Source organism: Eretmochelys imbricata, chromosome 4 (genome assembly GCF_965152235.1).
Source record: "Eretmochelys imbricata isolate rEreImb1 chromosome 4, rEreImb1.hap1, whole genome shotgun sequence".
Taxonomy (NCBI): Eukaryota; Metazoa; Chordata; order Testudines; family Cheloniidae; genus Eretmochelys; species Eretmochelys imbricata.
The window spans coordinates 36,632,935-36,660,174 of record NC_135575.1 but is presented as its reverse complement, the minus strand read 5'-3'; the positions used below and the strand labels follow the sequence as shown (position 1 = coordinate 36,660,174).

At 39.6% G+C, this 27,240-nt stretch overlaps 1 protein-coding gene across 1 annotated transcript in view; it reads left to right on the top strand.

Annotated features, from left to right (window-relative positions):
• The window catches only part of ELOVL6 (ELOVL fatty acid elongase 6), a 120,259-nt gene that overhangs the window by 78,537 nt on the left and 14,482 nt on the right, over positions 1 to 27,240 (top strand). The window contains exon 2 of the mRNA XM_077814405.1: positions 2,636 to 2,767. Coding sequence (XP_077670531.1) covers positions 2,636 to 2,767 — 132 coding nt within the window. The remainder of the gene's footprint in view (positions 1 to 2,635; positions 2,768 to 27,240) is intronic.

The following is a 27,240-nucleotide window of genomic DNA, read 5'->3' as shown; positions in this document are numbered from 1 at the left end:
TAAGACCTTTAACAACATACTGCCAACAGCTGAAAGAATCAAAAGAGAATCCCTCAGATCTTTATTCCATAATGCATTATAAAATACACAAAGTCAAAGCAATTCTTCCCAGACCTTTCCAGAATCATCCTTTAAATCAAACACTTGCTTTATTGAGTTGATCTCAGGGAAAAGTCTGAGCAAACACAGAGTCTCTAACACCTTGCTCTTAAGTTCAACAAACTTGAACAGTGGTAAAGCAGAATAGGGATCAGTTCCAGAGTGATGAACACTCCAGAGAAAATGACTTGCCTCCAGGCCACGCAGAATTCAAACACTGTTATCAAAAACACCTTGGCTGATCTCAGCTCTTAGGAGGATATATACATCAGGGAGAGAGACAGATTAAAGCAGCCAGGATGCTCAGCATGCATGGTTTTATAGATCAGCACTAACCCTAAAACTATATGCGTAGAGACTCAGATTTTCAAAACTGTCTAGGAGATTTGGATGCCCAGCTGAGGTGTCTGATTCCTCCCCCAGAGCGGGGAGGGGGTTTGAAAATCCCACTCGGAAGCAATTACAAAGCCAGTAGGATATACAGAGAACGGGTATAATGTGCTCAATGCAGCTTTCATTGCTAATTAAGCAGGTTGCTGAGTTTTGCCCCAGCTGAAGATTCCCTGTTGGGTGGCCCCAGGTAGAGTGCATCGCTCTAGTCTGGCATAGAGATGATGAAGGTATGGATAACTATATGAGCAAGACCATAGCTAAGAAAAAAGGTGGCAACTCCCTAGACAAGCATATATGTAAAACAGTGTGATTCTAGTCCAGAGGAAGTTAGGGTCCAAACAACCTCTGAGGTGTGAATCTCATAGACAAAGGGCGAGTATACCCTGTACAGAGGGAGCACACACCACCTCATCCAATTTATTTAGAAGCTTTCCATGCCCATCAGTGTCACCTCCATCGAGCCTGGAGTGAAATTCAACCAACTCATCTTCATCAGTGCCTCATCTCAGTAGGCCATCCATGCCTCATCTCAGGGAAGCGCACAGCGGTACCATCCCGGTCTGATTGGAAAAAAAAGCATAGTGCTGATGATAAACATGCTGTTGTAATGGCCAACCCAGTGATTCTCAGTCTCAGTGTGTTCTTCAAGGGAGGACAGTCCTATGCTTGTCATGGAATCTTTGAGATCCTGAGTTGATTCACAAGTGTTCTTATCCCCAGGGACACTGAAGTTAACATAGGTAACTCCAGTGCCAGGCCAGACATGGATATTTTCAGCTGGGGAGGGTGACTTGAGGTACAGCAGAGCTGTCGATACATCAGCATAACTCTGCATGCAATACTATTAATTGCTTTTTCATTCCAGTTGATGATTTGTTACATGTTGCATTAACTGTGTCAAGAGAAACATACTTTTTTAGAACACATGAAAGTCCTATGTTGTCCAAGTCTTAATGCGATGTCTTTGGGCTCATATCGCTATTTGGCTTTCATTGCTATGTGATATTTATGTTTTGTTTATCAGTCATTAAGGCTTAGATGAAACTGGCTGACTTTGTACTACTACAGCAAAGAGCAATCTGCTGCAGCTGGGTTTATCTAGTCCATTGATATTTATGATTACTCATTTTCCCTTTGTTTGCAATTACACACTTCGTCCAAAAATCTGCTCCTAAATATATATCTATACAGTTAGGACATTAGTAATGTTGTGCCTCATTATTAATTTGGCAGATAGACACTTGTTACAAGTGTCTATCAGAATCTCTTGTGTGCGTAGAAAGGGGTCCCAAATTTAATCCTTTTTGGACCTGCTATAGTTGAGCCTTAGTGAATTATAAGAATGAGGTTCAAATGCTGGCTGATGGAAATATATATCCTGATGTATCATTACAGGCATTTTCAAGTGATGCTTGCTTTGTAGTTCAGTTCATTAGCAAAGTAGTATATGACCATTTCAGCACACTCATAAGACTTCTCCACAGAGAATAACCCTGCACTGCACCCAAATTGCTTCTCATGAACTATAAAAATCAAAACAGTATGACCACTGATTAATAGAACTGTTGCCCTTTAGCCAGATGTTCCCATCTTTTAGGAGCCTCTTCAAATTTTGTTTTGTTAAGATAGTCAACATTCTTATTTGAGGAATCAATGAGAGACTACTGCATGTTAAGCATGAAACATGCAGGCAGCGCTATATCAATTGAACATGTTGAATGAACCATTAAACCTGATCAGTTGGTTCAGATATGAAATGAATATTGATTTTTAGAACTACATGCATGGGCAGAGGACCAAATTGGCCATGTGCCATATGTTTTCCTTCACTAAAGGAAAACGTTCCTGAGTAGGGGGAGAAAATATCTGCAATACAAGCCAAAGCTTGCAGTATTTACTCAGGAAAGTTCCAATTGAGTCAATTGGAATTTTGCCCCGAGTAGGAACTTCAGAATCTGGATTTATGCTCATGTACATTTGACTATTCAAATTAGTAGCAGAAGTGTGTTCAAATGGGAATTGTTTTATTTTTAGCAAGGAAAGTGACAAGTTCTTGTCAATCATCTAAAGATGAGAAAACACTGTGTACAATTGATGAATGATAAATATTTTATGGGGATTTTTTTCTTCGCTTTTTTTACAGGAAGAAATCTTTTCTGTTTTCAGCTCTATATGCTGCCTTTATATTTGGTGGCCGGCACCTAATGAACAAACGAGCAAAATTTGAACTGAGGAAACCACTAGTGCTCTGGTCCCTGAGCCTTGCAGTCTTCAGGTAGGCCTTTTTTAAACAGCAAGGAATTTTTTGTATTAGTTTGTTTACTGGTTAAAAGAGATACAGCCATAACAAGAGCATCAAGATGACAAAAAGCTGCACCTGAAGAAGTATTTCTTTAGTTGTGTCATTTAATGTCTTTGAGTCCTCCAACCTCCCCCCACCCCAAAATAGTTCTGTTTTGCCTGTCACATCACATGCATCTTAAGAGGAGGAAACTAATAGCCAATCTCTTCAAGAGTAAGGAGGGAAGTAATTAAATCAGAAAATTACTTTGTATTATTGTGACAGCCAAACTTTCCTAGTGATCTAAATTACAAAATGAAATAAGCCAATTACGTTCCTGTTCCTGTCCTTGTTCCTGTTTATAGTTAGTATTACATTTATATGGTTGTGTTAGTAGAATCCTTAGGCCATGATTTTGATATGTTACCCTGGCGTAAATCTGAAATAAATTTGTTGACATTAGTGAAGTTACACTGGTGTACTGAGATCAGAATCTGGCCCTTGGGTTATTCCAAGAAAGTAAAATAAATAATTTGTGAATGCAAGGGAGGATAAGAGGAGGTGGGAAATAATCTTACTCTACTGTGACCTATCTCCTCAGAGCTTGATCTTGCCCCATTCAAGTCAGTAGCGAAACTCTCACTGAGAGCAAAGGCAGGCCATTTGTCACCTATATGACCCAGCCGTGAGTCTGACTGATCTTAATGACAGCTTTCCCCTAATATCCCTTCCAGAATTTGTGAATGCAAGGGAGGATAAGAGTACCATCAAATACCATGGTACACATAGTACCAACTCAATTCACCAACCACAGTCAGCTAATGTACAGAGAAACTAGGGAATTCCGAGTATCACAGATTTCAGTGTTTATATGGAACGTGTTATAATTCACTATGTAGCATGAAAACAATTTGTAAACCAATATCAAAGGCCACTGATAGCTGCATATATTTCGAACTCCATGGATTATTCATTATAGCAGTTCACAAACCCACGATTCAGGTTTGCAAAGTGAGCAGAGATGTCAGTAGAACACTGTGGCTGGTTTGCAAATTATGTCACAGACTGTTAGTTTGAGGGTTTGTCTTCACTACAATAACCCCATGGTGTGGGTTTGTTTTTTTAAATGTTGGCAAGTTTTGACTAACAGTCTAACATCTAGTTTAGAGAGGGCAAGGTGTACTTTAGATGGACTCAACTAGCTAGCCTGTGCTTGCCTGTGCCTTGTCTGCACTAGAGCTTTATAACCTGTTGTTTTGAACATGCTAGCTAAGATGGTCTTAAACAGTGTTTCCCAAACCCTTTACTAAGGTGACCCACCACTGCGTTTTGTCTTTTGTTTGTGACTCACCGTTGCATAGTTACATATATGCACCCTCTGCTCCGGCACTGCAACCCTAATCCAGGGAGGCTCCAGGGGGTGGGAGAATGGAGAGCAATACCACCCCACACTCACCCGACAGTGGCAGCTCCTGTCCCATGTGGCTGGGCGAGCTCCCCAGTCCAGGTCTGGCCCACTCTTCACTCAGGTTTGGCCAAGCCATCCCTTCATCATTGAGGGACAGCCAGGTCAAATTTGAGCAAGTGGTATTGGGACCTGGTGCACAAGGTCATAGGGGTGGCCAGACCAAACCTGAATGGCACTGTGACTGCATGCACCAGGTCACAACACCCAGAGTGGAGAGCCAAGTCCAGCCCCATGGGACAGATGCCACTGCTCCAGGGTGAGTGCAGGACAGGCTCTACCCCCGCCCCCCACCAACAGTTATAGCCTCTTCTTGTGTTAGACTGGGAGAAGCATGTGTTTGCCTAGGCCAGGGCCCAGTGATCAACTGGTTAATCCAGCCCTGGACATGCCAAACAATCTAGAACTGTTCTGTGATTCAGTGGTGGGTTAGGACCCACTGTTTGGGAAATACTGTTCTTAAAATAATCATCTTTTGCCTAGTGAAGACACGCCTGAGTGTCCTGACTAAATTCTACTTTTAAGTTCTTACAGTCTGGCTAAGTTTAGTTTCCTGATAGCTTCAATTAGCACTGCATTCCCTACCTCCTATCCTACCTGGACCCATAGGGTTGCCGGGCACCTGTTAGCATTTGCTGTACTTTAGCCCAGAAGTGGCTGAATATCAGTCATGAGTGAACTAGTTCCTAGATGGTAGATGTTTGTAAAGTGATTTAGGATCCATTTGGATGCAAAACGCACATAATTACCATTCTGTTTCCAATAAAATATAGCCGTTAGTGGTTAGCTGTCTTCTGTAACATTGTGTTAGCTTAATTCCCAATTTGAGAAAGTATAGTGCGATTTCATAACTTTTTTTGAAAAAGGTCACCAAGATGATTTTTTTTTTAAATTGCATTCAATGTAGATTAGCCCCACGCTGACATGTGTTGAAGTAAATATATAGTAATGATGACCTGATACAGTTTTTAAAGCTTTTTTTTATTGAGAGTTTTCCGAACGTAAATAATGTACTCCACTCAGGAGAATGAACACGAGAAATGTACTTTACATTTAGTAAATGATCTCAACATGAGGCTAAAACATCCAGAAACTGAAACTAGTACAAAATATGCTAGTCCACTTGGTCAATGGAGTATCTTGCGACAAGCTATTAACCGCATGCTCTGTGATTTGCATCAGCTGCCTGCAGATTTCTGGGTGAAGCTTTAAGGTGTCAGTTTGACTTCTAAAGCTGTCGGTGGGCAGGACCTAGCTGCCTACTTCTCTCCATGGCCATGCTGCCTCAGTTGAGATCAGCCGAAGCACTTGAGCTGGCAGTGCATCAGTGTAAGCAAGAAGAAGCAGTTGTTAGGGCATTCTCTGGGAGGGAAAATTTTGCTTTGGAATTTGCTGCCTCTTTCTTGCACTCCACCATCTAAATAGCCCAGTTCCAATGACCTTCAGGATACATTGCAAAACTCCATTTTTCCCGCATGCTGAAAAGTGGGAGGAAACTGTAAAGGTGGGCAATTGTTGGGTAGGGAGAGAGATCCTGAGTTTTTAAGTTGCCTGGGTTACTGGTGGAGTTATATTAAAATGTATGGTTACCCTTAGGAAGGACTTTTTTTTTTAAAAAAAAAGGTAACATTAAGGGTACCTAAAACATATGACTAGATGTCCCTTCTAGCATTCCCATAAGACTATATCAAGACTATATTAATTTTGCTTCAGTAGACTGTATTTCTAGGATACTGGTACTATTAGAGTAAGTTTAAGATATATGCCTTTCTCTAGGACTGGCTGTAGGCTCTAGAGCATCTTAATTACGCGATGCAATTATACTGTATAGGATGAAAGGGGGAGAGGGAGAAAGGAGGTCAACATCTTATGAAAAGAAAATATAATTATAAGGTTGATTTTGAGCAGAACAGGTTGGGATTTTTCCATTGGAATGATTTTCTGACAGAAAATGCTGGTTTTGCAAAATTGAAATTTTTCTACAAAAATATCAATTTTAGCTGGAAAAAATTCAGTTTCCATGGGGGGAAAGAGCAAACTGATGGCTCTCCAATTCCAGTGTCACTGTCCATCTGCAGGCAGACAGTGAAATTGACAAAAGTCTTCCAGGAAGGCTGCCAAGGCTGGGCACCCTGACTTTCTCCCTCCCAGGCTCTTTGCTTCTCTAGTGGCCTGACCTGCAATGCCCTTGCTCCACCTCTCCCACAGCTGGTCTTGAAGGCTCTTGTCGGTTTCACTTTGTGCTGGATGCTGTTTGTTTCACGGGACAGGAGTTGTCCAGGCAGGCAGCTAGGAAGCAAAACAATTCCATTTTGATTCTCCCAAAAAAGATTTTTTTTTTAAATCTGTTCCCATTAAAATGTTCATTTTTCACTTTTTTATCCTAGTCCAGGACTAACTTCCCCCGCTCTCCAAAAATGCAACATTTATTATTATTAACATTTATCCTTTTCTAGCCAACTCTAATTATGAGGCTTCCATGTTGACATACAGTCTCACAGAAAAAGAAAGAGCCACTTGCCTCAGGAGAGAAAGAATGCATAATAAATAAAACTTGTGATGGAGAGTTCTGATTAAACTAGTTTTCAGTGTCTCTTCCTTGACGCACAATTTCCAGTTCCATCCTGCAGGCCTTCAGTCACCCCTGCTCTCTTCCAAGTGTGCTACACTTAATCCAGTGTTGCTACTGTTGTAATCTTTGCCAGTAGGTTTAATGCTTTTGCTAGTTCCCCAAAGGAATGCAGATCACAAAACAAATATGAGCCAACAAACAATGTGATGCAATTGTGAAAAAGGCTAATATCATTTTGAGGTGTATTAACAGGAGCGTTACATGTAAGACATGGGAGGTAATTGTTCTGCTGTAGGCAATAACGCATGGCATGAGAGGGAAAAGTCTGCTGCAAAACTTCAGGAACATTGGGGAGAGTTAGATCCTTCTCTTATGCATACAGACTCCCATCAGTATAGGGAAATACTCTTTTTTATATGCAGTATTTCTCCTTAGCTTTTCTTGCTTTCTGTTGAAATTGTATTACTTTTATTATACCAGTCAGAGCCTTTAATAATCCATGTTCTTATCTGCTATGAATTTGCTATGATGTCTAAGCAAAATCTGATAGAGTACTTCTCTGGACAATTTCAAGGCCTATGCAAGTCATTTTTTAAAGAAAAAAGTGGGTTTCTCGCTCACTCAGTCTCCATCATCAGAAATCTTAACACTTCACGGAGATTGGAGAAACTGTGTTCTAGACTAAAATAGGAAATTCTATCTGCCAGGCAATGAGTTGGCCAGTCTTCAGACTTTATCACTGTGCCTTTTCTTACTAAGATCATTGAAGTATGGTGGCATCTACAATAGGAAAGTAGCTGTGCTTCTAAAAAACAACAACAATAAAACACAAATTATTGAGAGCTTAATGAGAGTTCATTAATTTGGTCAAGGGTGAATTTTAGAATAGAAATGTTGGGCTGAAAGGGACCTCGAGAGGTCATCAATTCTAGCCCCTGTGGTGAGGACTAAGTAAACCTAGGCAATCTCTGCCAAGTGTTTGTCCAACCTGTTCTTAAAAGCCTTCAAGGATGGAGATTCCACAACTTCCCTTGGAAGCCTATTCTAGGACTTAACTACCCCTATAGTTAGAAAGTTTTTCCTAATATATAACCTAAATCTTTATTGCTACAGATTAAGCTCATTACTTTTTGTCCTGCCTTCAGTGGACAGGGAGAACAATTAGCGCCTCTTTATAAGAGTCCTTAACATATTTGAAGACTGTTATTGGATTCCCCTTTTTGCAAAACTAAACATGCCAATATTTTTAACCTTTCCTCATAGATTTAGAAAAACCTCTTATCATTTTTGTTGCTCTCTTTTGGACTCTCCAGTTGGTTCACATCTTTCCTAAAGCGCGGTGCCCAGAATAGGACACAGAATACTCCAACTGGGGCCTCACTGGTGCTGAGTAGAGTGGAATAATTACCTTCCATGTGTGACATACAACATTCCTTTTAACACACACCAGAATGATATGCACAACTGAATCACATTGCTGACTCATTGAATTTGTGATCCACTATAACCCCCTAATCCTTTTTGGCACCTCTACCGCCTAATTATTCCCCATTTTCTAGTTGTGGATTTGATTTTCTTTCTTTCTAAGTATAGTACATTGCACTTGCTTTGATTGAATTTCATCTTGTTGATTTCAGACCAATTCTCCAATTTGTCGTGGTCATTTTGAATCCTACTCCTGTCTTCCAAAGTGCTAGCAACCCCTCCCAGCTTTGTGCCATCTGTACATTTTATGAGCATGCTTTTCACTCCCTTATCCAAGTCATTAATGAAATAGTGAATGGTACCGGATGCAGGACTGATCCTGTGGCACCCCATTAAATGCATCCTCCCAGTTTAACAGTAAACCATTGATAACCACTTCTGAGTACGGTCTGTCAACCAGTTGTGCACCTGCCCTATAGTAATTTCATTTAGACCACATTTCCCTGGTTTGCTTATGAGAATGTCAAATCCTGTCAAGCCTTTCTAAAATCAAGATATTTCACATCTAATGCTTCCCTCCTTCCACTAGGCCAGGAAACCTGTCAATGTCAGCAGCATTTTTGGAGGGTGAAATTTGACTTGTTTTTTTCTTTGGAAATGTTGCCAGTTTTCAAACATTTCTCTGCTATAATATCATTTTCTCAGTAAAAATAGTTTTATAATAGCAACAGTTACAACCCCAAAACATTTTTTCCATTTTGAAACAACAAAAATGTGTTTTTTTTCATGTGTTTTGCTAAGAATGTAGGCATTTGTTTCCTCTCACAGGCCTATTGATCCATTTCAAGTATGAGAGACTTAAGAGTAATTCTTTGGTGCTGTCTAAAATTATTTTAGTCTTATTTCGTTCAGCTCCCATATTTTAATTACATGAGCTGGATGTACTGTACCCATCTCAGTTCTACGATGAAGTTCCATATGGTTCAGTTTTTGAACCTTTGCTGTTCTTGTTTCCTCTCATTCGACTGCATGATTTCAGGTACAGGATGAGTAACAATTAACCACTATCATTGTGGTTATGATGCTGGCGTAGAGATTTATTTTTCCATCTCCAATGACCTGCGGCAGAAAGTTCTGATTTGATTAGGTGTCTAAATGATATTCAGTACTGGATGTTTGAACATTTCCTGAAGTTAAATTCTGAGAGAACACAGCTAATTTGAGTTGCCAGTTCCTCTAGATAAGTTACTTTATATCCTGTTACAAAGGTAAAGTTGGGGTCATCTTTGAAACTTGTTTCTTAGCTATAGTACAACAAAAATGTCATGCCCACATTGCACTCCATATGTTTATGGAAATATTTTTATAAGTGTAAATATGATGTCACTGGAATATGTTTTATACAAAAGGTCTCTTGTAAAGTATCATTACAAAGCGTATAATCTATGGAGTGTGTTCACCCTATTTGTATGAATGTATCATTCTTGTATCTGAAATTAGGAATATGAAATATAATTCTGAGGCCCTATTGTAGTTATGCAAAGTGTGGGCCATTAATGGTTTGGAATCTTGATGGCCCCCATTAACTAAGACAATTGGTTGTAGATGGCTCTGTTTACTTGTAAGCCTTCCTGTATAGTGTGTGCCAGCAAGTGGGTAATGAAGTCTCACAGGTTATGTGAACATGGCACATGATACTGGAATCCATCTTTAACCTGGTGCTTTCCCAAGGAGGGGGGGCAGACCCAGAGAGAAACAAAGGATTCCTGCCTTGTGCCAAAGGTATAAAAGGGGGAGGAACAGAACAAAGGGCTCCCAGTCATGTGGAATCCCCTGCTTTTCCCCTAAGACGCCTGCTGGAACTAACAAGTCCTGTACCAGGGGAAAGGATTGGGCCCAGACTAGGAAGTGGCCTAGTCTGTGAAAGAAGCTTATTGGAACATCTCTTAAGGATGAGATTTACCTGTATTCAGTTTCTTAATGGATTAGGCTTAGACTTGCGTGTTTTGTTTTATTTTGCTTGGTAATTTACTTTGTTCTGTCTGCTATTACTTGGACCCACTTACATTCTACTTTTTATACTTAATAAAATCACTTTTGTTTATTACTGTACCCAGAGTACGTGATTAATACCTGGGGGAGCAAACAGCTGTGCATGTCTCTCTGTCAGTGTTATAGAGGGCAGACAATTTATGAGTTTACCCTGTATAAGGTTTATACAGAGGAAAACAGATTTAGTTGGGCTTTGGATCCCATTTGGAGCTGGGTGTTGGAGACAGGAGTACCTGCTGAGTGGTTTTCAGTTAAAGCTTGCAGTTTTGGGGATATGGTTCAGACCCTGGATCTGTGTTGCAGCAGGCTAGCATGTCTGGCTCAACAAGGCAGGGTTCTGGCGTCCCAAGCTGACAGGGAAAATGGGCTCAGAGGTAGTTTCAGCACATCAGGTAACAGTCCTAAGGGGGCCTCTGTGACCGAACCCATCACACCGCACCGAACCCATCACACCAGCATTTCTAGGACACAGCTGAGCTGTGAAAAGTGTTTTCACAGAAGGACCCTGAGTCATTAATTCATGATTTCATTACATCTCAGCTGGATTATTGCAATTCATTTTTCATAGGTCCTACAGAATATTTATTGTAGATGTTGCACTATTATCCGGAATTGTGCAACTGAAGCTTAGATAGATTAGGTGTATATTTGACCACCTACTCTTCACACCAAGCAGCAGCACAGACTCATTTTCCTTTGACCTCCCTCCTTAAAACACTAGGTGCAGGGGGATGAGTGACATCATCGCCTCTAATGCCACCAAGGGCTTGTCCTCACTACCCCTTTTTATCATGTTCTTACATGCTATTTAATAAACACAACTATGACATAGTTGGCATCACAGAGGCTTGGTGGGATGATACACTTGACGGGAATATTGGTATAGAAGGGTAAATATATATATACTTGCCCTGAGGATGAGATGGAAATAGGAGACTGGTTGCAAGTCTCTGAGTTAAGGATAAAAGCGGTAAAAAACCAGAATGATGTCATAGTAGGGGGTCTACTGCAGACCACCTAACCACGAAGAAGAGGTGGATGAGGCTTTTTTTTTAAACTAAGAAAATCATCCAAAGCACAGGACTTGGTGGTGATGGGGGACTTCAACAACCCAGACATCTGTTGGGAAAATAACACAGCAGGGCCCAGATTATCCAACAAGTTCTTGGGCTGTATAGGAGACAATTTTTTTTTTATTTCAGAATGTGGAGAAAGCTGCTAGGGAAGAGGCTGTTCTAGATTTGATTTTGACAAATTAGGAGGAACCGGTTAAGAATTTGAAAGGGAAAGGCATCTTAGATGAAAGTGATCATGAAATGGTAGAGTTCATGCTTCTAAGGAATGGTAGGAGGGAAAACACACAATAAAGATAATGGATTTCAGGAAGGTAGACTTTAGCAAACTCAAGGAGTTGCTTGGTAAGATTCCATGGGAAGCCAGTCTAAGGGGAAAAACAGTTCAAGAGAGTGGGCAGTTTTTCAAAGAAACATTGTTAAGGGCACAAGAGCACTATGTAAGAAAGATAGGAAGTACGACGAGACCACCTTGGCTTAACCAGGAGATCTTCAATTATCAGAAACTCAAAAAAGAGCCCTACAAAAAGTGCAAAGTAGGTCAAATTACAAAGGATGAATATAAACAAATACCACAAGTATGTAGGTACAAGTTAGACAGGCCACGGTTCAAAATGAGATTAAACTGGCTAGAGACATAAAGGGTAACAAGAAAACATTCTACAAATAGATGGAAGTGGAAGACCAAGGACAGGGTAGGCCTGTTACTCAATGAGGGGGAGGAAAACTATAACAGAACATGTGGAAATCGCAGAAGTTGTAAATTACTTTTTTGTTTCAGTTTTCATCAAAGAGGTTAGTAGCGATTGGACATCTAACATAGGAATGCCAGTGAAAATGAGGTAGGATCAGAGGCTAAAATAGGAAAAGAATGATCTAAAAATTTCTTAGACAAGATACATGTCTTCAAGTCGCCAGGGCCTTATGAGATACATCCTAGAATATTCAAGGAGCTATTGAGGACATATCTGAGCCACTAGGTATTATCTTCAAAAATTCATGGAAGACAGGAGAGATTCCAGGGGACTGGAAAATGGTACTATATTTGCCACCTATAAAAAGGGAAATAAGGACAACACGGGGAATACAGACCAGTCAGCGTAACTTCAGTACCTGGAGCAAATAATTAAGCAATCAATTACAAACACCGAGAAGATAAGTAACAGTCAGCATGGATTTGTCAAGAACAAATCATGTCAAACCAATCTAATAGCTTTCTTTGACAGGCTAACAAGACTTGTAGATAGAGGGGAAGTGGTACATGTGCTATATCTTGACTTATGTAAGGCTTTAGATACTGTCTCACATGACCTTCCCATATAAAACCTATATGGAGCTAGTATAAGATGGGTGCATAACAGGCTGGAAAACTGTTCCCAGAAAGTAGTTATCAGTGGTTCACAGTCAAGCTGGAAGGGCATATCAAGTGGTATCCTGCAGGGATCAGTTCTAGATCTGGTTCTGCTCAATATCTTAATCAGTGATTTAGATAAAGGCATAGATAGTACATTTACAAAGTTTGCAGACAATACCAAGCTGGGAGGGGTTGTAAGTGCTTTGGGGAATAGGATTAAAATTCAAACTGATCTGGACAAATTGTAGAAATGTCTGAAGTAAATAGGATGAAAGTCAATAAGGGCAAATGCAAAGTTCTCAACTTAGGAAAGAACAGTCAGTTGTACACATACAAAAAGGGAAATGACTGCCTAGGAAGGAGCACTGGAGAAAGGTTACCCGGGGGTCATAGTGAATCACAAGCTAAATATGAGTCAACGGTGTAATAATGTTGCAAAAAAAGCAAACATTATTCTGGGATGTATTAGCAGGAGCGTTGTAAGGAAAACACGAAAAGTAATTCATTTCACTCTATTCCACGCTGATTAGGCCTCAACTGGAATATTGTGTCCAGTTTTGGGAGCCAAATTTCAAGAAAGATGTGCACAAATTGGAGAAAGTCCAGAGAAGAGCAACAAACATGACTAAAAATCTAGAAAAATATGACCGATGAGGGAAGATTTTAAAAATTGGGTTTGTTTAGGCTGGAGAAGAGAAGACTGAGGGGGGACATGATGACAGTTTTCAAGTTCATAAAAGGTTGTTATAAGGAAGAGGGAGAAAAATAGTTCTCCTTAACCTCTGAGGATAGGACAAGAAGCAAGGGGCTTAAATTGCAGAAAAGGTGGTGTTGGTTGAACATTAGGAAAAACTTCCTGTCAGGGTGGTTAAGCACTGAAATAAATTGCCTAGGGAGATTGTGGAATCTCCATCTTGGGAGATTTTTAAGAGCAGGTTAGACAAACCTATCTGGGAAGGTCTAGATAATACTTAGTCCTGCCTTGAGTACAGGGGACTAGACTGATGACCTCTCGAGGTCCCTTCCAGTCCTATGATTCTATGACAGTAAGTTAACTAACACAGTGCTAACTACAACTTTGCAGTCAATGAAGATATGGATAAACCAAGTTTTAACCATGATGAGCTGATGCAATGGAGAACAGGTTTGTCCTTGTCTACCCTGTGTTCATCATCTTAGCTAACTGAACGTTTCACAGTTGTGTTCTAATGACACGAAGTTTTGTAGTGAAGACAAGGCCTAATTAACTGATGGCAATGAAGTAATTCCCATGGGTGCATCTTTCAGATTTAGTTCTTGAGTGCGAGCTCTTCAGAAGTGGCAGCTTCACTTTCTGTGGAAGCCACTGGCAAGTCGCATATGCGGCAATATTAATGGGTTAGCCTTAAGAGGCAAGTATCCCACTAGTTATCCATCTTATACTTGGATTGCAATACATACCAATCTCAGTAGAAAATCACTGTTATTTTTCCTCTCTGGAGGTTGTTGTAATATATTGCTTATTGTGAGTACTGTGCCTTTTTTGGAAATGTGTAATAGATTGTTAAATGGATCTTCACACTTGAAGTCACTTATTTCTTATTCTAACTGTGAACAAAATCATCCCGGTGGGGTTACATCCTCAACAAATCTGTACATTAAAACTATATATATTTATATTCTAAAGCTGAACAGGGAGGAAAAAAAGAAAGTATTAGTCTGAAAAAAGCTAATGTCAATTCACCTGTATTTGTAAATATTCAAACCATCAAACTCTATTACTGTGAAGATTTGTGAAAACTGAATCTCAAACTGTCAGATTTCACGAACTGAATGTACAATCAGGAGTTTTGTGGTGGAGCAATCCAATCAGCTGAGCAATCCGATCAGCCAAGAGAAAAACAAACATGTGACTTATCTAATTAAGCAACACAGCAAAAGTCACAAGTATTCTTAATAAACTGTTAGCAAGTTGTCTGAAAACCAAGCAATATACACTGAAGAGATTGGCAAATAAACTTGAACGATGAACAAATTAACAATTTCGTTATCTATTTGAAAGCTGAAGAGACAAAATTTGTCAAATATTTGTCATTTATTATGAATTACTTGTTCAGCTCTAGTCTACAGTATAAATTAAAGAGTAGGAGAACTCATGCTGAAATATTCCCTAAATTTGTAATGCACTCATATATTCTCAAAGTAACTGTTGTTTAAGGTCCTAAATCAGCAAGAAACTTACTATGTTTCTAACTTTAAGCATGTGAATAGCCTCATTGATTTCAATAGGGCTATTCACAAGCTTAAGTACCTGATTGAATTGAAGCCTAATTTTCCCAAATAAAATCCTGGACAGATTAAAAATAATAAAGTTATATTAGAAGCAGCATTTGGACAGTGAAGTTTTTTGTACACCTTTGGGGAGTGGGGATAGGGAGGTGCCATGACATATGGCAGAAAAGAGATGCAACAGAAGGAAAAAGAAGCTGGTGAGACACTGAAAAAGAAAGTATAGGGATTTAAGAAGAATGACTTTGTAACCCCCGAATTTGACATTCCTATGTGTACCCCAAATGTGATAGTACTTCAGTTAGCCATTTGTGTGTTTAGCCACTGCCAGGCTCAGAGAGGCAAGGCCCTATAGCTACATGCTTGCGGTTTTGCTACTTAGAATGGAAGGTTGGAACAGGGCGTTAATGTTTAATAGAAGGAATGTTTGGACAGCTGACCATGGTTCTGGGTGCCTTTGACACGTAAGTTTTAGTGTTGTTATGATTAGAAATGCTTTGCTAATAAGGAGAATAATTAATTATTACTGGTCATTGCTGAGGAAATTGTTTGCCTCTTAGAGGCTATTACAGATTATGTTTTTGTTCAGAGAAAATTTATAAAAAAAGTTTAGTTAGGAATTGTACTTTGGAGCAGTCCGAGGAAGTTTTTCTTTGGGCAAGTATCGGACACTAAGTTCTCCAGCAGCTGGATGGAAGGAGGGCCCCCAGAAGCTTGGTTGTTCATTCCTTCAAACTATTTCAAACTTTTTGGGTAACTATAAATATTTAAATTCCTCTATACTTACTGCTACAGCAAATAGATATATAAAGATATATATAGATATATAGATATAAAACATAATAAAATAGTTTTAAATAAAAGCCCTCTTATTTATAGCAATCATTTGTCAGACAAAAATGGTATGTCCCCATTAATTTATTCCTAACACCGCCTTAAAAAAACACAATTAAGTTACCACTACTTTAGAGTCTAAAAAACCTAAATAACTTAAGTAATGACAACTAAATTGTAATCCTAATAAGGAAATACAAGTAGTGCTTTGTAGGCTGAATTGACAAACTGAGAAACAAATTGGACAAGGCTAGCAACAGAAAATAGAGATGATTTCTTATATTATTATAGCATATATACTTTTAACATCAGTCAGGATAACATAGTAAAGTAAAGATATATTTCTAATATCACAAATACAATCTCTCATTTATTCTGGTTAATACCATCCCATCCAAATATTTCTATTCTTACAGCTATACAGACCCAGCATTAATGTCATGTGATGGAATTTCCTGCTATTAATTTCTCATCATTTCCTAGCCTTTGTGATCCTGTATAGTTTTATTACCCAGCACAGGCACGTTATTGTTTCTTTGGCGATCAGATGAAATTGTTACTATATGTCTTTAAATTAGAAATAAATCATACAGTTGTACTTTTATGTCATTGGCCCATTTCACTTCTCATGCAAACTGGTTTTACCCGTCTGTAACAATTGATTCTAATAGTTATTCCAGATTTAAACTGGTGTAACTGAGAGGAGAATCAGCCCCATAAAGGGCTAAATCATGGCTTTGCTGCAAAGGGTTGGGGATTGTTGCCAATTTACTGCAGATGTTATGGATAGGAATGGCTGAAAAATTTCCATTTTAACATGATACAGTGGAAAACTGGGTTTTCAGCTAAACTAAAATTTTATTTGAAAGTTCCTGATTTCCTTGGAAAAGTGTGTGTGTGTGTGTGTGAGAGAGAGAGAGAGAGAGAGAGAGACCCAACAATTAAAAATGGTTTTGGCCAAAGTTTTTTTGGTTTTTAGTTTTCACTTTTGCATTGTGAATCCAGTACATCTTCTGGAGACCTGCTGTTTCAAGGAGAATTTTGGTCCTGTTCTGCTCTCATCAAAGCCAGTGAAGGGTTGCTATTGATTTCAAGGGGTAACATTCTCTCTTTGAATCATACCTTACTTGTCAAATACCCCTATTGAAGTCTATGGGAGTACCTGCAAGGCACTACTCAACAAGAGCAGGTCTATCAGAATATGGTCCAATGGCAGGAGCAGGTCCTTTCTCTAGTTTTTTAGTGGATAAAATATTTTGATTGTTTGAGGAATTAAAATCCCTGCTGATGAATCAGGAAGAGAACTGCACTTGTGTGAATGGGACTTATTTATAGGAAATCAGCAACCCCAGTTGTATGTGTCTGTGGGAGGCACCTTGACATCTTGGTCAACCTGGATATGTAGCCCGTATTATTCTGTAAAATAAACCTTTGACAGGTGCAGATGGACCTGTGAAAGAGAAGTCTCTGGGTACTTTCTGCTGAACAGGCCCCAAAAGATTATCCTTGTGGCATTTCACTGGAACAAATGCTGACAAATCTTTAAACTGTTATGCCTCATCAAATCAAACAGTTGATTTGTGAATGAGCCTATTAATTTAGTAATCTGAAACCATGAGTTCTAGTGAAATGAAGAGGAGAGGAGCAATGGCAGGAGATGAAGCTAGAGATCTGTAAACTACAAGTTTGTTTAGAGGAGCAGTTCAGCTTTCTTTATCTGCAACGTTCCATTCAGGGTCTTCTCTAACTTGCTGTTAGATTGCAAATGTATATATTGTTTACTAACTGCAGACCAAATTCCGAGAGGTGCACTTCTACTTAAGTCAATAGGAGTTCTGCCAAAGTAAAGACTGAAAATTAAGTAAGAATCTGTGGCTCTGGCCCTGTAATTGCCATTCATTTTATGGAGCTGAGCAGTTCATTATAGCTATATTATAGCTTTTAGCTTCTTTAAGCCTCCTTTAATCTGTCAAATACTAATCTTTCCTTGTAATTTAGATTTTGCTACATTTGTTTGCTGACTGCTTTACAGTTTTAGTGATCACTAGTCCTCTTGGGTTGATGTAATTCACTGGTAAATCTTTTACTTTATTACTTTTGTTGCATTATTTGGCTAGGGTAATTTTAAACTCCTGAATACCTACAGTTCAGTGCTAAGTATTCCAGTTGCTATAACAACTTGATACATTTGATCCTGTAAGAATCTTAAAATTATCATGCAGAAATAGGTATACCCCTTTTTTGGATTAGTATTCAAATCTCCAGAATATTACAGTTATTCTGAAATTTTCTTAAGATAATTTTGGGAGCCCAGAATAGTTTCAGTAATAATGCAGGGAATGAACGAAAATGCCCCTGAAGCATTCATTAAGGATTAATTAAGAGTTATGTTATGCTTATGAATTCCTTTAGGGCTACTTTAGAAATCCTTAAGTGGATTCCTTAATTCTTATAAGATTTCTTGCCAAACACTAGGTTTAAGCTGAAAATTTAATATTTTTTTTACTAATTTAGCCATAGTCCAAACTTGTTAACATGAATACTGTGGAACTAAGAAATGTTTCTTGATAAGGTTGTTCACTTGACAAGAAATTATTTTAAGAGTGCTGTGGAGTCAGTGGGGCATACACAGAGGTTCAGTTATTTTCGTGGGTAGATTAGTGAGTTTTTATTTGTAAAACGATGGATTTGCTAAATAAATATTGCTTCATCAAGATGCCTATCACCCATATCAGAAATCCAGTAAACAGTTTCAATTGACAGCACACGTGCAAGATAATATTATTTCCTTTCTTATACAGAAAGAATCAATAGTATGAAACTGTTGATTAGTTTCTACAGGACTATGTGGAAGTTTCGTGGGGACTCTCAGATGGAAAGTTGACAGTGGAAAAGGTTAATAAATGTTTCTTCCATCCTGGAGAACAAACAGTTAGTTATTCTTCATTGGAATAGGGTTAAGCTGATGTCCCAATAAGCAGATGATGTTGTCTTTCAGGTCTCAAGAGAGATGATTGAGCAAAGCTAGTCTCCAGCATGATGGTTGCTGCTGTTTCATTGCCTAGCCAGAAGCAGCCAGGCCTTCAATAACCAGTGAATGGTCTCTTATTTTCTCTCTGGAGTGGCACTCCCGTTCTGTTTCCACCAATTTTCACATTTGGTGAAAAGAATATAAGCAAGGATTTAATCATGTCACTTATTTCTTAGGTGGTAGCTTTTTAAATTGGTAAAGTTATTTTCAGCAATTCAGAAAGCTTCAGTTTACTGATTGTTGATGTGCTGTGCTCCATGAGATTGTCTGAATATTGGAATAAAGTAGCTAATCCCTGTCATAAGGAGGGTATATATTTGGGGCATCAAATTGCATTGCTCGACAGGGAACTAAGATTCTATGAGAACAAACTGGAAGATAAAGTAGCTGTGATGGAAGTCCTATTTACGTGTAAAAAATCAACCCACGTGGTAGCCGCAGCAACTGGCAGAGATGTTGGGTTTTATCACTTTAGTGATGAGTAGTTGTTGGATTTCATTTTACTGCTGCATGAATGTGATTTTAAAGTCTCCAGCGGACAGCGTTCATTGATTCTCAGCATTTAGGGCCAATGGGAGATGCTATTGTTTGGAAGTGCTTAATGAGATCTCCTGGCACTTGAAGGAATAGGTTAGGCATGATGTTTTCAGATTCTGTTAATGAAGGGACAGGGAGACAGGTTCTGGGGGTGTGGTGGGTTGTAATTGAAAATTCCGCCGACTGAAGTTGGGCATGTAAATGGTGTAGCAAGAGGCTCTTTGTTAGAATCCTGTGACTCTGTGAGCTGTCAGTACCGATCAAAATAATTGGGATGGCATTTAGTTAAAGCAGAGGACTGACAGTTAAGACATTTGGGTTCTGGGCCTGCTCTGCCACAGACTTCCGATGTCATGTAAAGCAAGCTACAGAGATCTCTTTGGGCCAGATGTACCTGTGCTACTAGCGGCTGCATCTTCAGCGAGGTTGTATCAGCGTACATCAGCAGCAGACTTGGTTCCCAGTGCATCAGTTTCCCACTTTGTAACTTCCCTCTCCCCGCCATCCCAGTGTGGATTGAAGATTAAATCATTCATATTTGTGAAGTACTTTGAGACCTTGGGACACAAGGCTCCTATAGGAGAGAAATTTATTATGTTTCTTCCTCTCCCACCTGTACCCTGTCATCCCATCTCCCCAAGCATTCACCCTCCACTTAGCAGCACTTCTTCCTTCTCATTTTTCCTCTTTATCCTTCCAGCTGTCTCTCTTCCTCCCTTTCTACTAGTCTCTTATTCCTTCCCCTTGTCCTTTCTTCACTTTGCCCCAATTTGCCTTTGTATTATTATTATTACCCCCCCCCCCAGCCTTAATTCTTGCCTAGGGTTAAGCCAGACCACACCAGTTGTGGAGAGAAGGGGTGCCCCCAACCTCTCCTGGCACAGGGACCAGGATCAATCCAGCTCTTTATATTGTGGGATTTTTCAAAAGCACCTTAGGTGCCTATTGATTTAACTGGGAGCTAGGCAGCAAGGTGCTTTTGAAAATACCAGTAGACCCCTATCTGCATCCCTGTGTGTCTAAATAGTTTTAAAAATCTGGCCCTAAGTCCTCTCTACAGCACCCAGCAGAGCTGTTCTCATACCGCACCTTTTGGAAAGGCAAAGCAGGGACTACTCCAGCTTGCATTCCACTAGAGCCCCTGGAGCCTCGGTACCTACTTCAGGCACATTGCCCACATGGGAAAGACCATGCCTATGGGCTTTACAGCCCCAATCTCGGCCTGGGTCTCCCTGTGTTGACATCTGTTCTCATCACTAAAAAGATTTTTCTTAAACTTTCCTGGCAGTTCCCTGCTTATGAATGTTTTACATTTAAAGTATAAAATTTAAATTCATGATCATTACTTTTCATTTGTATTATTCTAGGACCTAGAGGCTCCAACTGAGAGACCGGACCCAATTGTGCTAGGCACTGTATATTCACACACAGTAAGAGACAGTCCCGGCCTAAAAGAGACTACCATTTAAACAGAGACAGACAAAAAGGAAAAGAAAGGAAGCATCATTATCCCCATTTTACTGATGGTTATCCAGGCCAGTAAATTAATGTATGCATATTCAAAATGTACATATCACTACATGGTTTTGGGAAGGTCAGAGTAAGTTCTGATATCTCATAATTGATAGATTTGTTTGTAGGTTGTAGATGTGGTTCTGTTCTATCTGCAGAAGAATGGAAAAGAGTGGGACTGAAAACTTCCTAGGTTAAAAGAAAAGGAGTACTTGTGGCACCTTAGAGACTAACCAATTTATTTGAGCGTAAGCTTTTGTGAGCTAAAGCTCACTTCATCGGATGCATAAAGTGGAAAGTACAGTGAGGAGATTTTATACATACACACAGACCATGAAAAAATATACATTGTAAGGAAGGAGAGTGATCACTTAAGATGAGCTATTACCAGCAGGAGAGTGGGATGTGGGGAGAGAAAACCTTTTGAAGTGATAATCAAGCTGGGCCATTTCCAGCACATTTCCAGGAGTTAACACGAATCTCTGAGGAACAGTGGCCCGGGGGAGGGGGGGGGAGGGAAGAGGAATAAACAAGGGGAAATAGTTTCACTTAGTATAATGACTCAACCACTCCCAGTCTCTATTATTAAGCCTAAGTTAATTGTATCCAATTTGCAAATTAATTCCAATTCAGCAGTCTCTCGTTGGAGTCTGTTTTCGAAGGTTTTTTGTTGAAGGATAGTCACTTTGAGATCAGAAATCGAGTGTCCAGAGAGATTGAAGTGTTCTCCGACTGGTTTAAGAATGTTATAATTCTTGACATCTGATTTGTGTCCATTTAGTCTTTTATGTAGAGATTGTCCAGTTTGGCCAATGTACATGGCAGAGGGGCATTGCTGGCACATGATGGCATATATCACATTGGTAGATGTGCAGGTGAACGAGCCTCTGATAGTGTGGCTGACGTGATTAGGCCCTATGACAGTGTCCCCTGAATAGATATGTGGGCACAGTTGGCAACGGGCTTTGTTGCAAGGATAGGTTCCTGGGTTAGTGGTTCTGTTGTGTGGTGTGTGGCTGCTGGTGAGTATTTGCTTCAGGTTGGGGGCCTGTCTGTAGGCAAGGACTGGCCTGTCTCCCAAGATTTGTGAGAGTGATGGGTTGTCCTTCAGGATAGGTTGTAGATCCTTGATAATGCATTGGAGAGGTTTTAGTGCGGGGCTGAAGGTGACGGCTAATGGCGTTCTGTTATTTTCTTTGCTGGGCCTGTCCTGTAGTAGGTTAAAGCACTCTGTATGCAGGCAGAGATAGGAGATTTGGAGTCCGAGCCTGCAAAGGGCTGAATATACTTTATTCCCATTCATGCTGATGGAAGTTCAGGGCTGTTAATATGCCATACTGAAAATTTGAAAAAATTTATATAGCTCTCTAGGTTTGAAAACTTTTGTCTATAGTAAACAAAAATGAAATATGTTATAATAACTAGGCTTTCAGTTGGGTTGTTTAGGGTTTTTTAAATACTTATGACCACTTCATTATTCCATCCTTACTTTTATGTGGCATGGAACTTGGATTGTATACTAGAAATACAGCTCTGTCATTTAAATTCTGTAAACTTGAGCCACCTTATATTTCCATTTGGGAGGTGGAGGGAGGTGCCTAGGCTACAAGAGTAGGGAAAGGAGAACTGAAGAGAAGTGAGAGTGATCCAAATTAATATTTTGCATAACTTATTCTGGAAAACATTAGACAAATCTTTACTCACAGTGCTAATTTACTCTATTCTCACTTTGTGTCCAATAACTCAAGAGCAACATCTCACTTTTTACACACACACAGCAAACAAACCCTCAGGTGGGAAAGTAACAGCCACCAACAGACACATGCACTTACCTATTTATATATCTGCACTTGCCAATGCATGTTTAATAGAGCCGTGTAAAATATTTGCATAAAATTCTAAATCACTCTGAACTTCCCTGGATTCGCTTTTTGTTCCAAATCGAAAGCCAAATCTGAAAAACTTACCAAGGAGTCTTTTGAGACCTCATGGGTCAGTTGTTTGTTTTGCTCTCAAATGCATGATTTCAGTGGGTTTTGTTTAAAAAGGGGACCAAGTCATCAGATTCTACTGAATAGAGCTTTGAGATTTTGAGTAGGATCAAACCTAAACCTTGAACTTGTCCACAGTGAAAGCAAAAAAAAAAAAAAAATTATGTCAACACTAGTGATGAAAACTCAGCTTTTGCGTCATATTCTGTGAACTTTCACACTGGCGGGCTGCACAAAAATAAGTTCCTATTCTTGTTTAAACTTAAACAGTATTAGATGAACGTAAATGTTCCTAGGCCTTAGAGCTTAACAGGCACATATTTAAAAGGTTTAGATGCACAGTACCCTAACCACTAGGCTATGGGATATTCTGATATGAGAGGGGCTCCTGCCTCCCTCAGTCTCTCCTGTTGAAGCTGCTCCACTGTGTATAAATAATTAAAGCATCAGTTGGCCCGAGAGAGAAAGCAAGCCTGTGAATGACTCTATAGCTTGGTGATTAAAGCACTCACCAAGGCTGTGGGAGACCCAGTCCCCTAGTGCCAGTGACTCTTTAATTATTTATCTAAAGTGGAACAGCTTCAAGTAGAGACAATGTGGGGCTCAATAAACTATCCCATAGTCCAGTGGTTAGGGCACTCACCACTGAGGTTTCAAATCCCTTCTCTCCTTAATGTGGAGGGAGAATTTGAACTGTGGGACTCCCTCATCCCAATTGAGTACCCTAACCGCTGGGCTCAAAGTTGAGGGAAATTCTTCTTGCCTCCCCTTTAGCTCATATGCGGGGCCCAATCTGCTAAGTGGCCTCTGAGCTCACTTTCTGGATCAGGCCCTGCAGGCAAGTTAGGCAGAGGAACTTATGTATTTTTTCAGATCATGCATTGCACTGGGATTTAGGCATCCAGATGCCTAGAGAGAGGCTGCAGTGCACATGCGTGGAGGCAGAAACATAGGCACCAAGGGAGCTGTTACTGGAAAAACTATAGGTGAAAAACTATAGTCTCTACGTAAAAGAATAAATGGACACAAATCAGACGTCAAGAATTATAACATTCAAAAACCAGTCGGAGAACACTTCAATCTCTTTAGTCACTCGATTACAGACCTAAAAGTGGCAATTCTTCAACAAAAAAAACTTCAAAAACAGACTCCAACGAGAGACTGCTGAATTGGAATTAATTTGCAAACTGGATACAATTAACTTAGGCTTGAATAAAGACTAGGAGTGGATGGGTCATTACACAAAGTAAAACTATTTCCCCATGTTTATTCCCCCACTCCCCCGCTGTTCCTCAGACGTTCTTGGCAACTGCTGGAAATGGCCCACCTTGATTATCACTACAAAAGGTCCCCCCTCCCCCCCGGTCCTGCTCTCCTGTTGGTAATAGCTTACCTTACCTGCAAAAAGAAAAGGAGGACTTGTGGCACCTTAGAGACTAACAAATGTATTTGAGCATAAGCTTTCGTGAGCTACAGCTCACTTCATCGGATGCATTCAGTGGAAAATACAGTGGGGAGATTTATATACACAGAGAACATGAAACAATGGGTGTTACCATACACAGTGTAACGAGAGTGATCTGGTAAGGTGAGCATCACTCTCATTACAGTGTGTATAGTCCATTATTTTTAGTGTCTAGCAAAATTATGAATTTAAGCTCCCAGGCTCATCTTTTGAAGGTGGTGTGCAGGTTTCCTTTGAGGATGAAGACCGAGAGGTCAAATATAGAGTGATTGCTTTGTGCACACTCTCATTCTTGGATCTTGTTTAAAAGAAACCAGATACAATTTGATCAGCACAGCATTCCGAAAATTCAGAGAGACACCTTATTTGAACACTACATTTTTATCAGTTACAGTCAAACCTTGTTTATCAAAATGAGATGGGGGAAGTGAAAATAATATGTATAATCAGGGTTTTGGATAAGATGAAGACTTTTCTATGTATCTAAGACACAATTCAGAATAAGAATCAGTTTGACTCTGAATTTTTGGATAACTAGAATCAGGTTAAATAAGGTTCTCCTGTACTCTTTGGGTCAGTGTTTTGACTCCTGCACCTGGCAGCCAACATAATGCTGAAGAGTTCTGTCCTTATGTGGCACTGGCAGGGTACCAGCCTATTGTCAGACTACAAACCCATTTCTATCCTCTTTTCCATGTGGAGATAGACGACATGCCAAATTGTCATGTCTGTTTTTGCAATGCAGACACCACTCCATTAATCATTGAAATGAGGTTGGTTAATTCCACGTAGGTCACTAAACAACCATAAGATAGTAACAGCTTTCAGTCATTATTAACCTGCTCCAGATTTTAACTGGTTACCAAGAAATCAGTAACTTAGCCTCTCGTGGTGAGTAGTGAGACAAGGTGGGTGAGGTAATATCTGTTATGGACCAACTTCTGTTATTGGGACTGACATGGTTACAACAACACTGCAGATCTCATGGTAACGGACACAAAACCTCAGTTTAAAGCCATGGCTTGATAAAAGATCATGCTTATACAGTCACAGATTTACAAACAACAATACCACACTCCTTACGTTTGTTTAAAGCAGGAATAACTCCACTGAAGACATGAAGCTACACTTGGGTAAAATCATTGTAAAGCGAGATCAGAATCATGCCCAAGGTCACATCAGTGTTCCCACTGGCCAGCTAAGGAAAATACGTTGAAGCTGTCAAAAGATAAATTATTACTTGTGGTCAATAGGAGAATCCATTCCTTCCGAAAAATCCATTATTACTTAGATGGCATCCAAAGTGTGCATAAGAAGTTATGCTCAACAAGACTAATAAGACCTGTCTCTTCCCCACTGCAAAGCTGTGCACCTATGGAAGAGTGTGTATTTTTTCATTTAAGCAAACAAATGGTAAAGACATGATTAAATTTAAAAAGGGAAATAACAGCTTCAGTAAATCTGTCCAGTTTGCAAGTACCCCCAGCAGTATTCTGTGTGCTGTCAAGTGTAGCAAAATTATTACTGACTCTGGCTAATTGTTCTGCTCCTTTGCAACTTTCATTCGTTTCCCTATTCATTGGTAGTAACAAGGGGGAGAAGCTCATGTGTGTGTGAGAAACAATGTAGATATGCACCAGTTTACTCTTCAGGGAAAATATAATCAGGGGTTATACTGCTCATTCATCCTTTGTTTCCATATATTAGGTAGTTCATATTCATAGAAAATCTAGCAGGTCCTGTCCCTGCAATTGAATGGAATTCTAATTCAGCAGAAGGACTATTGACAAATGTTAAATGATGTCCTGGTGAATTCTTCCTTGAGATGGACAAATGGACATAATATAGGCTTTTTAAACAATACGTTTTAAATAAGTGTCCAATAAATAGCAAAAAAAAAAAAAAGATTATTGATCCTAGAATTAACACACTCCCTTCTTTGACTACCATTCTAGAGGAGTGGAAACCAGCCATCAACAACTGAAATTAACGCGAGCTCCAATTCTCTCATGCTGATGGATAGCTCTACAGCTGGGCAAAATGTCCCAGTTGCAGATGGTGCAAGTCTTGCAAACCTTAAATGGCATGGCTTGATACATCACAACCCTTGCCTGAAGTGTTAGGTTGGTAGGAACTTGGAAGCTCCAAGATGTACTTGGAATAAACCCTTGTAAATTTGTCAATAAGCTACACACACACACCCCACCCCCATTAGGTTGCAGAACCTTGTCTCATCTTCAAAGGCACCTTCTCCTCTGTCTTTGTTGGATTTTCAAGGAGTACTAAGTAACCTCTTTTCCATCTTGCATCTTCAGTTCTTGCCTTGGTGAGGCTCTGAGGACACCCAACCATCATCCAGGAATGTTTTGCATTTTAACATGGACACAGAGAAAGGGAAAACTGCACTCCCTGCTGGCCCTATTTTTAGAACCAACTTGCCCTCTGTACTGCCATATATCTATCTGCAGGTTTTTCACAAAATAAAAATTTTTGAAAATTCAAAACAAAATGCAAAATTTTTGTGTTTTAAATTTTGTTTAAAGTTTCAGGCTTTTAAATTCTGTGTAAAGTTTTTCACACAGCTCTCTCTTGTACACAGCACTGTTTAAACTCCCAGAGATCTGCCCCAGCATGAGCTGCAGTCAGTGTAAAACCTAGGCACAAATCTACAAAGGACAGATCTTTTTGTTTGCTTATTCTTAAAGTCCTACTCAAGAATCTCGAGGGGACTTCCCCAGCACAACAAGAATATTCCCTTTCAACTGCCAACTGAAAGTGTTGATTCAAAAAAACAAACAGCTAAAATATGAATGGTAGTTTATTTACATTTCAATATAAAAACAGTAAGAAAATATTTTTAAAAATTCTCTTTCCCATTCCTTGTATGG